This window comes from Protomyctophum bolini, assembly GCF_963924005.1.
Source record: "Protomyctophum bolini genome assembly, chromosome: 4".
Classification (NCBI taxonomy): domain Eukaryota; kingdom Metazoa; phylum Chordata; class Actinopteri; order Myctophiformes; family Myctophidae; genus Protomyctophum; species Protomyctophum bolini.
The window spans coordinates 44,904,373-44,916,487 of NC_137865.1; the positions used below are offsets into that span (position 1 = coordinate 44,904,373).

Genomic DNA, 12,115 nt, shown 5'->3' on the forward strand with positions numbered 1-12,115 from the left:
CCCGAATAGGCAGACAATATATCACTGAATAGTGTATGCAATTAATGCATTCAAAAGGGCTGAATAAATGTTTTATGGACCCATAATAGTGATTAGTATTTAAGTTAAGTTTTGCCATAACCATTTCTTTTGCCATAAATCAGGTAGCTTTAAGGTACGGCCATGACAGCAATGGTAGGAAAAAGATGTATAATATTAATCATATTCGGATATTCGGTTTCGGCCAAGAATTTCTCTTTCAGTGCATCCCTAATATAACTATAGGCTATCTCTTATGTAGCACATTAAGTACCGGCCCTGAGCAATTTGGTGCCCTAGGCAGGATTTTTCGTGATGCCCCCTTGAAAAATAACCATGGCCCCCTTATGTTCTAAAGCACTGTGGGGTTTTCTTTTGCTTGGTGGATGCCCCCCCTCCCCTCATGATGCCCTAGACAACTGCCTGTTCTGCCTGATGGAAGGGCCGGCCCTCATTTTGTTTACTTTGCTTACCGTCTGCTAAATGTCTAAATCGTAAAACAAAAATCACGCACCCGTGTGAAGTGAGCTGCAGGCGCTCTTATCATCGTGCATCATCATGACGTAGAATAGACACTATATGCCTATTTGCTCAGGCACTATGACGTAAAATTCTCCATTCATTGTCAATAGGAATTCAATGTTTGTGGACAAAAAATAGACACTAAGCCGATTTGCTCAGACATGTACAATTTTCCATTCATTGTCAATGGGAATTTAATCTTTGTAGGACAAAATCACACCCGTGTGAAGTGAGTGGTGCAACTCCGTCTGGGGGTCCCGGGGGGGGGGGGGGGGGGGTTCGAGTTCCAGACCCACAGGGTGCCGGCCCGATTCCGGCGAGCCGCCCCATGTCCGAAACGGTTGAGAAATGACAGTATATAGCTGAATAAATGTTTTATGGACCCATAACTAAAAATAAATTCTCCATTCATTGTCAATGGGAATTTAATGTTCGTGTAAGACGAAGATCTACAGCTGAATATAGGAGGGGCTAGCGCCCCTCAAAAATCTTTGTTCGAAATGACCAAACCTGTCTCCCAATGATGTCACAAGCTCAATGGAACATTTTCACAGACTGTTTTATGCTATTGATTTAGCCTATAGGCCTGTCTGCCGCGGCCATTGACTATAGTCAATCAAAGCTTAATTGCCAACTGGTCATCCCTGTTAGACAGGGCATACTAGCCTACCTGAACAAACTCTTCTTTTTCTTCTTCGCTGCAGCGTCTGCAACTCTGCATACAGGCTCTCCAAAGTGAATACAGGTGTTTCATAATGATCTCGCTCTCTCCGGCACTTTTTGTAATGAATATGTAACTCATATGCTAATGAGCTGATATGGTTGGGTCCTCAGGCGCAGCAGTCAAAGTAAGTGAGTGAACCACAGCAGAAGTTTTATTACAGTGAGTGCACAACAGTTCGCACTCGGCGAGTCGGCGGCCTCTTCCGCGGAGTTCTTTACGCACTCCTCCTCCAGAGTACAGACAGTTCGGTTCGGTTCGGTTCAGGACAAAGCAAGTGGACAGTGGACACACATCTCCAACACGAGCAGATCGACCATGTCTCCGTCGACGTCTCCGCGGTTCTTCTCGGAGAAGGAGGTGGCTCGCCACCGCACCAAGGACTCCTGCTGGGTGCTGCTGGGGACCAGGGTGTACGACGTGACCGGCTTCCTCCGCATGCACCCGGGCGGAGAGGCGCTGATCCTGCGGCGCTCTGGCAGGGACGTGGCCGGGGAGATGGAGGGTCCGCCGCACCGGCACTCGGAGAACGCGCGGCGGTGGATGGAGCAGTACTACATCGGCGAGCTCCAGAGAGACTGCAGCAGCAGCAGCGCCGAGGAAGAACAGGTACAGAGTCTGGAGTCTCTGGACAGAGAGAACGTGATTTTTTTCTTCTTTTACTTTTTTAAGTGGTGCAACCACTTCTACATCCAGCAATGTCCGTGTACCTGTTTGTTTGTTTGTTTTTGTTTGTGATGTTACGTCTATGAAAGCGCGTCGCCTTTAGTTTAGCCGATGCCAGGCACCTGCACAGTGCACAGCTGCCATAAATGAAACCCAGTTAATTCTAAATTCTCAAAGATTAATTGGGAAACAGGCAAACAGATGGCTACTGTCTAAATCAAGGATGCGAAAGTGATACAAAAGTGCTTCTGTCAAGCGGAACTGTTTTATGGTCTTTCTTTCTTTATGCTCTTTTTGGTAGGCATATAGGCTATGTGTGCTTTGCTGGGCTGTAAAAAGGATGAGGAACTGACAGCAGTCACAGCAAGATTCTCATGTCATGTCATCTAGGCTATATCTTCATAAGCATTGTCATACTCATAACAGAGGTACACACTTGAGTACAGGCCTACTAATGTATTGGATTTGGATCACTAGATCTGTATAGCATATTCTAACATTTGCTAAATCTGTACAGGTGAATGTGAGCGTGAATATTTTTTCCTGCAATATTTCCATTCCATGCAAATGTATTTGGAGCAAACATTTGCTATAGAGCGAAATCTCTGGCCATGTTTTGTAAATTTGTTTAGTTTGTTTGAGACACACACACACAGACACAGCCAGGAAGCCCTGTGTGGGTCTGTCTGTCAGTGCGTCACTATCCCAGCTGTAGTTGGGTGTTTCTCTCCCTCTTCTTGATGCCTAAACAATCTGGCTTCAGAATAGATTATCAGGGAGGGAACTTGGGACTGATATTGGTCTACATGGACTGACTGTGTCGTCACCTGCATACTCAGGTGGAGGAATAGGGATTATGGGAGGTTGCTGTTGATACATGAGATCAAGGTGACAGGCGCAGCGCAAAACAACATGGGAGTTGGGGTCAGTGATGTTTTAGTGAATGATTCCGGCGTGTGCGTGGGTGTGGGTGGGTGAGAAAAGAAAAGAGAGAGAAACCGGTCTGTCTTGTCTGAATAAAGAGGAGATAAAGGGACAAACAGTGAGGAAAGCCGGGAAGTTGATTGTTTTTTTGTTTGTTTGTTGTTGAAGTTGTGGGAAGACGTATGTAGGCCTATACAGGCTAGACCCCACGCATGGGTTTATTTTGTCCCCCTTAAGCCTATCTATTTTGTCATTAGGTTACCTGTAACTGTTGTTGTTGTTTTCTTTTTTCTTTGGGGTTGGTTTGGGTAGCCTTTAGGCAAAGTAACATGTGTGTTGGCTACTGTCAAACACTTAAAAATCCTCTCTAAAGTGGCCGTGAGTTGGCTCTCTAAATCTACAAGCTCACAGCGCGTTGTAAGGTTTTTTGAGTGGTGCAACCACTCCTACAACCAGCAATCCAGTCCATGTACCTGTTTGTTTGTGTAGGTCAATGAGCACGAGTATGTTACTTATTTATACCAGTAGGGGGCGCCAGAAACAGAGAGAGGGGTAGTGCTGTGTCTCTAATGTGAGAGAGAGAGAGAGAGAGAGGGGGGTGTGATTTTAGATCGATCAGCTATTTTTGGCAAATGTTCACCTTCACCCCCCAGAATAGGGATACTGGGGGGTGAACTGCAAGTGGGTCACTGTTATGAGTATATTTTAGTTGTTCTATCTGTGCTTTCAGAATGATGCAGGAGCTTACATGTATGTTCCCCTTTGTAGATTAGCTGATAAGACGTATCAGTAAAATCGGACCTTTGAACAGAAGAGCACCACCAAGTAGTACAGGACAACCTGTGAGACATAATAGGCCTATAGGCTATTGTAATTTTAGTAGTTTTAATAATACAAAATTATCCACAACTTAAACACCATAAAAGCAACACTCATAGACAGACTGACACACTTATAGACTCACACACTTCTCACTGTTTTTGAGGGGCGCCAACTCCTCCTATACACAGCTTTAATGTTTGTCTTTAGTGCAATGTTTGTTTTGTAAACGCCATTGACAATGAAGGGAAAACTTACAGTCATAATGTGCCATTTACGTCATATTGTCTATTTGTCAATGTTTGTGTTTGCACTGTTTGCAAAAACTGTTTGTTTTACATCACCATATCAACATGAGTTAGACTTTAATATATTAGCACCCCTCACTTCACATGGGTGTGATTTTAGAAAGTGCTTACTGTTTTTGCATTTAGCGGTAGTCCGGTACCAGTCCGGTACCAGTCCGGTACCAGTCCGGTACCAGTCCGGTACCAGTCACAAGCTCTGCTTCTGGCCAGCTATTAATACGGTATTAAGAAGTCTGTCCATTGTGTCCAACACACATTTTCCAAGGGAACTTCATAGAAAGCAATGTGGGCGGGGGAATTAAGTTGAGTCAACTTTTCTTTTAATTATTCTTCTAGGCAGTTGTTGACATATCACAAACATTATGGTGAAAATACCTCGGAAGAGATAGTATGCCGCAGCACCCAAGCCTCTGAGCCACTCTAATCCCTCCACCAGGTTTAAGGCTGTTGCATTAATTGTCCCTGTACGCAGGAAAGGTAGTCCTTGGATTGAACCCCGACCTCGCAGTTTTCGGGTGGACACTCTTAACCACAAGGCCATTTACCTGGTTATCATTTATTATGCTAGACCATTGTGCCCGTCTACTCACACGCCATGCAAGCCGGGCAGGGACGATGCAAGTCGGGCACACATGTCCATGCCCACCCATTTGTGAAATATTACCAGATGTAGTCATCATTGCACATGTTGCCTGGCATTTCGGAGTATCTGCTTATCTCACATTTTCTGACACGTCACAAGTTTGGTCAAAAAGTGGTACAAAAGTTACACAGACAATCCGTGAAGCCTACGGGTTGGGTTGGTCAGTCAGGGAAGCCGGTGCCCACACCCCTCCCGAACTCACAGAGATTCAGTGAGTTTGAAGACACAGGGAAAGACAGACACATGGCATGGCATTTTTTTCGGCTCTCGGAAACCGTTGGTTTGTCCAAATTGTCAGTCTGTCCAACACTTTTGAAAACAATGAAAATACACTAATCAAGAATGCCCATGTGATTTTGGGCATAGTTAACAGGCATCAACATGAGATTTTAACGGCAAGTTTGGCAATTAGATGATGCCTAATATATAGCAGGTGAAAGAGCTTCAGAAGGAGTTACGTGTGAACTTCTCTATATGGACTTTTAGGATTTTATTAGGATAGTTTCTGTCAAAGTATTCAGCTCATGCGATGCGAGAGTGCAGACTCTATAGAGCGCCGCAGTCCCGCCCCCTTTCAGAAAAACGAGTGGCCCAGGAAATGAAACCCCCATGCATTCTCCCATCGGCACTTCTAATATAATTATTAATTATATATTATTTAAAGACGGTTACGCCGCGGACAAAGCCAACTCGGATCGTGTCAAATCATGACAATGAACACAATGTTTTGGGCCGATCAAATAATTTATAAGACGAAAAACAAAACAAATAGTGTTGTCTCCTGACTTTCTTTTCTTCTTTCTAATGATTTGATCGGCCCAAAACATTGTGTTCATTGTCATGATTTGTCACGATCCGAGTTGGCTTTGTCCGCGGCGTAACCGTCTTTAAATAAATTATATTAGAAGTGCCGATGGGAGAATGCATGGGGTTTTCATTTCCTGGGCCACTCGTTTTTCTGAAAGGGGGAGGGACTGCGGCGCTCTATAGCCAACACACGGGACTCCTGAAATGCTGACCTCTCCACGGTGTTACTACTTATGACAGAAGTATAGTGAGAGATGTGTGAGAGAGGATATGAGGGACAGGCTATCTCTAGTTAGTAGAATTCTTGACATTCTAGTTAGTAGAAACATGAAAAGTCACTTTCAATTCTTTGTCGACTGCACACTTTTGGTCCCAAACTTGAAGTACTGGCTGGATTGCCATGGAATTGTCTGTGCACCTCAATTCTCCCCAGAAGATGAACCCCAACAATTTGAATGACACCCCCATGACCTTTTCTCTCGCACTATATTGTCATGCTAAGGTGAAGCATAGCCTCTAGTCTAGGGCCTGCTAGTGAGGGGGGGGACATTCTGACGCACCGCGGTTCAGCCCAAACCACAGCAAAGGGTCGAGACGGGACGAGGCGGTTTTAGCGCTCGTCCCAGCGGTGTGATCCTGTTGCACGTCGACCCAAGTCAACCCAATTGATTCAACTTGTTAAATTCAATGGCCCAAACCACACCAATGGGTCGCCATGCAACTACTTGCAACTGTTTGGTAGTAAAGAGTTGCATGGTGACCCATTGGTGTGGTTTGAGGGTTAGGGTTAGGGACAGGGTTAGTAATGTGGCGAGTCGGAATGGCGATGCGTCGGCCGTCGGAATATCAGGCTTCGGAATGCCAGTGTGTAACACTAGTGGGACCTTTAGTCTTGTCCTTCAGTGTTTTCTGGTCTGTCACACATGTGGAAAAAATAGCAAATTGTTCTCTCGGGTACAATATTTGACTGGTCACATAGACAGGACGTGGGAGACCTATAAGGATTTCCCTAATCTGTTTCCCACATGTCACCCAAGAACAGCCACTGCACAGCAGTATGAGAGCATACATAGCTACGCAATAAAGTAATGGATATGACCCCAAAACCTGTTACTGTACATGCCCAAAACCTGTTGCATGTGTTTTCTTATTTCTTTTTGGAAACAGGCCTCTAGGACAAGTGGTTCGTAAACGTTTTGGGCTCAGGCCACCACTAAGAATTGTTTCATCCACGAGAAAAATGATCACACCAGTGATCTGGGAGCTAATAATTACTCATGATTACAGATTTGATTTGTTTTTAGCCACTTCTTCAGGTTGAATTTGAAGTGTGTGCGTGTGCGGCGTGCGTGCGCGATAACTCAACTAACTACTAACAATGTAAACAATGAACATGTTTTTATTTACATGCTGATTGTCTGTCATTCACATGAGCATAAATCTTTAGCCCTAGGTTACTTGACTTCACACAATATAATAAACACATTAACCCTGGCACCCCGATTTTAGTACACATAAAATTGTTCAGAAATTGGATATTTTACATATTTGAGTACACATGAAATTGTTCTGAAATGATACATTTTCAATACAATTATTATGATTATTATTATTATTATTTTTTAATTATGGCATAAGTCATTAAAAGCAATTCTCTCCTCTCATTTTCAATCGATTTTAATTCATAAAAAATAATTCATAATATGAAGGCTTGCGTTTCCTCACTCAATGGTATCTTAGAAGCTGAACTAGTCATGGTTGTCTTGTCAGTAATGGGGCTGAAAGATTTGGGATAAATATGTTGTTGTGTTCTAATGAGATTTCATCGTTCGCTCGCTCGCATCGCTGGCAGTGCGGATGGGGTGTAATGGGCAGAGCCTGTACTTCTTATCCTTCTAATCAGCTTGCTGTGTCATACTGTCATTCTCAGGTGTACATTTGTTTGCCTGGGACTCGAGTAACTTTGTTCTGAAGGACTTCCTAGCCTGCTATCGGCCTATCTATCTACTCTGGGACAGGATGTGGGAACTGGGAATAGGCTGTTCAGCAATCTATATCAACATTCTTTCTCCTTCATAATGGGGCCTTCTCTTTCATACGAAGGGGGGTGGGGTAGCTGGGGGACTTCATATGCAATATAAATGTAAATTAATACAACAGGGCAGCAGTAATGAATGCATAGTCTTTATGACTATCCAGTAGTTTACTAGTACGATAATGTGATTTTGTATTCATGAATTGCAGATTAGGACAGTAACCGTAATAGTATATTCATGGGCAACAGAGACAGTACAGATCAGGAACACTGATTTGTGTAAATAAAGTAGAAACTTAGGATTTGCAGAGAAGAGATGAGGTCAAGATGGTGGGAGATGTGTGTCAGAGCAGTGGTTCCCAACCTTTTTATACTGAAGTACCACCTCAGAATATATTTGGCTCTCCAAGTACCACCATATTATGTTAAAATCCAGGAGCATATACAGTACCGGCCCTTTTTGTTCCATTCCTAAGCCAATGATGCTGCTGCTGCTCTGACAAAACTGCTGATATTTCTAATATGATTAATCCGTTCTCAAACATTATATTGATGGCTAGGTGACTGTGCTGTCATGCTCATTTCAGCACGGCTGGATAGCCTAGTTCAACCAATTGCTTGGTCAGAAGAACCACCTGTAGTAATATATAAATATTTCATTCCACTTTTGTCTTTTTTCTCCTTTTTTGGGCAACTCACTCCTCTGTGTATATCACCAGAGGGGGGCTCAAGTACCACCAGTGGTACTAGTACCAGTGGTACCAGTACCAGTGGTACTATAGTACCACCAGTGGTACTAGTACCAGTGGTTGGGAACCTCTGTGTCAGAGGACAGCTGGGGTTGAGCCTGGCAGGCAAGGTCACTGGAATGTTCACTTTCATCAGCAGCACCAAGCTCATTCTCTCCTCAATGACAACGATTGTCTTTCAGACTGTGTGTGTGTGTGTGTGTGTGTGTGTGTGTGTGTGTGTGTGTGTGTGTGTGTGTGTGTGTGTGCGTGTGTGTGTGTGTGTGTGTGTGTGTGTGTCTGTGTGTGTGTGTGTGCACTCGGGTGTGTGTGTGTGCACGCGGGTGTGTGTGTGTGCACGCGGGTGTGTGTGTGTGCGTGCGCGTGGAGGCTGGGAGCAAGTGGCAAGGAGGGACAGAATATAGTTAGAGCAGAGAGGCGAAATAGAACAAGAGTGGAGTCAAGGAAAAGAAGGAAGCACACAGACAGAGGGTTGGAGAGAGGGGATGAGGGGGAGAGGTAATGACGCGAGCATGCAAATGGTGGTGGCGGGTTTGCGTAAATGGTCACGCCCCCCCCTTCCTACTACGGGATAAAGTACAGTTTTAGTCTGCGACGGAGGGACGCCGTCTCAAGCGAACTCGAGCCACAAGACCACCAAAAGTCGAACACTGCAAAGTTCGCTTAGCCGAGGGTTTGAGTTGCGCCCCGGCACAGAATAGTAAATAAAGCTCTTGGGTAAGCATTTGCCCCGACTGCCACTTAAAGTGGCTATTGGCCAATCACAGAGCGTCCTTACCCGAACCCACTACCATTTCCATGGTCGCGGTAATGACAGGGAAGTGAGAGGAAAAGGATGGTGGACGGTGTACAGGGGGAATAAAGCAGGTTGTGTTACTACTGTCAAACGTCATAATGCTTTTCATAACAGGTCACTTTGCCTCATTTACAACCCCGTAGCCACTCTGGGTGGCTACGGGGTCAGAGTTCATCACCAGGGCAATACATTAGCTTGCATTGTTTGCCTTTGCTGCCGTGGCAACAGCCAAGGCCCTCAATTATCACTCATCTCTCTGGGACACAGGTATAGTCGCTAGGGTAACCCCCCCCCCCCCCCCCCACACACACACACACACCTGTGGAGGAGAGAGACTGAGAGAGGGGGGAAGAGAGAGAGAGAAAGGCCGTGTTGATTTTGACAGACATTTTTGATTGAGTTTAGTCATAGTCTTTTGAATAAAACTTAATTTAGTTTCAGTCATATTTTAGTCATCAGATGTTTTTTTGTGTTCAACAAATCATAAGATTTTAGTCTAGACTGAATCTACAGTTGATTTTGTTGTCAAATCTATTTTTTTTGGCAGGCCTTTTATTGATTGAGTCGTAATGCCTGACTTTAAACTTGGCTGCGCTCTGAAAATAGCCGATCAAGCTCACAACGCGCATTGCGAGCTTGTAGATCTGCTATTTTCAGAGTGCAGCACCTGAGTGCAGCCAACCATAAAATGAAAAAAATAAAAAAACGATCCGGGCACTCAAGGTTAAAATGAGGAGGAAAGCCAGCACAGTTATAAAAACAGTAATCATAAAAACATCAGAGACGATAAAACATGAAGAAAAGAACAGGTCAATAAAACAATTAAAAACAATATTAGGAAAAACACTTGGCATACAGATGTGTTTTTAAAAGCGTTTTAAAAGAAGACTCTGATTCTGCTAATCTAAGAGCCAAAGGGCAGGGAGTTCCAGAGCAAAGGTGCCCGAGCCGCAAAGGCCCCGGTCACCCCGAGTGACCAGACGCGTTGCAGGAGGAACTAGGATGGCCCTATCCGATGATCTAAGGCAGCGCACAGGGTTATGGGGTTGCAGCAAATCTGTTATATAAATGGGAGCTAACGTCTTCAATGTTGACAGTTTTCCTATCCTATCCTATATGTCTTCTTCTCCTGTGTGTTTGCAATAATCTCTAGTCTCTAGTAGGTGGGCGGGGCCTTTTGCTTTTCACTGGATTTAGAATGTTTTTCCCCAGCAGGCACTTTGAGAGTCCTCGTTATTGGTTGTTTTGGATGAAAGGAGGTGGGGAGGAGTGTCCCCTCGTGGGGATATGACGGCTTGTGTTGAAACAGGAAGACATATGGGGTGTGTTGACAGTGGTGGGAAAAGTACTAATTTCTTTACCCATTTAGACCATAGAGTAGAGTATTAAAAGGATAGAGACTGATCTGGCTATTCATGTCAGTGGAAGTTGCTCAGTGGCGTTTTGAAGCACCCGGAAGGACCGTCTACTTCCGACCTTTTTTCGATTTCGGTGCCCAAATGCGGAAGTGCAACCGAGCACTCAATGTTAAAGGCAAGCTCAGCTGCACTGGGTTTCCTCGTCATGAATCCACGGGTCCGCCTGCAGTCCTTCCTCTTACCACTAGGGCCCCGTGCTTCAACGTTGGAGCCCCAACTCACTGGCCCCTTGATTTAGACCTGTAATTGGAATGGGTAAAAGTCAATCAATACTATCAATACTGCACTGTAGAGATACTCTTTTACAAGTAGTAAAGTCCGGATTTCAAAATGTAACCGAGTGAAAGTACAAAAGTATTTGCATCGTAAATTTACTTACTGTAAAGTACCAAAAATATAAAGTATTTTGCGGAATGTCATTGTGCGGAATGTCCCTTTTCAAGTTTTTAAAATCTTTTGAAAATTGCAGTTCGAAATGTACAGTATATGAAGTGGTTAATGTATGTTTTGTAATAATAATCAAAATCTACAAAGTAACTAGTAACTGCAGTAAAAGTACAATATTTGCCTCTGAGATGTAGTGGAGTAGAAGTAAAAGTATTGAAAATTGGAAATACTCAAGTAAAGTAATAATACCTCAAAATTGTACTTGACTCTTTTTTTCCCCAAGTCCGTGGCGTCATATCCCAAGTCCGTATATATACGTGACGTACCCCAACGTATACTCTGTATATATAATAGTTGATGCCTACGGAAGCCTTTAACATTGGTCCGGTTCCTATAGCAACGCTATATGTAATTTCCTGGGGTCTAGTAGGACTATAGTAAATAATACAAAAATAAATCACTATAACATTTTGTAAACAAATACATATTTACTAGCCCCATGTTTGAATGCCCCCGTCTCCCTGTCAAAATTCAAACAATAGCTAAAATCGCTAAAACCAAAGAAAGCAGCAAATCAAAAATATTTTACTTTCTCTAATAACAACCTAAAACATGAACCTTGGTTGAAAAAAAAGTATACAGTACTTAAGTAAATGTACTTAGTTACTTTCCACCGCTGCTCCTTGTAGACTGGTGTGTTGTGAAAACAGAGAGAGAGAGAATTCCTAGACAGATATTTCTAGAAACAGGGGGAGATCCCTTCTTTCCTTCCTCACATTTATCCAATCTATTCTATTCAGAGTCGCTGTCACTTTCATTAGCCAATTACATGTCATGCACACAGGGAATTCTGACTCTGTAATTATGTTTGACAACATAATTACTACAGCATAATAACAATCACGTCACCTGGGACCAACTCTCTGTGAAAAAAAAGCAAATCTACAAGTCTACAATCTACTCTGTGTGTGTGTGTGTGTGTGTGTGTGTGTGTGTGTGTGTGTGTGTGTGTGTGTGTGTGTGTGTGTGTGTGTGTGTGTGTGTGTGTGTGTGTGTGTGTGTGTGTGTGTGTGTGTCTGTGCGTGCGTGCGTGCGTGTGTGGGTGGATTTTTCAATGGAGGCTTGCTGGCTCGGAGCCCTGCGGGAACAAATACTCACTCAGGTGTTTTGTTTACAAGGTGAGGGAGAGACAGACGGGATTCTCACTCTCAGACACACCCAGAGGAGCGTGGTGGGTGGGTGGGGGTGGAAGCACCACCCACCCAGAGGAGCGTGGTGGGTGGGTGGGTGGGTGGGGGTGGA

General features: G+C 44.1%; 1 protein-coding gene across 1 annotated transcript in view; it reads left to right on the plus strand.

Moving 5' to 3' along the window:
• The first annotated feature begins 1,513 nt into the window (after positions 1 to 1,513).
• fa2h (fatty acid 2-hydroxylase) overlaps positions 1,514 to 12,115 on the plus strand; it is a 30,739-nt gene continuing 20,137 nt past the window's right edge. Inside the window, exon 1 of the mRNA XM_080760845.1 lies at positions 1,514 to 1,870. Within this exon, the coding sequence (XP_080616971.1) occupies positions 1,580 to 1,870 (291 nt within the window). The 5' untranslated portion in view covers positions 1,514 to 1,579. The remainder of the gene's footprint in view (positions 1,871 to 12,115) is intronic.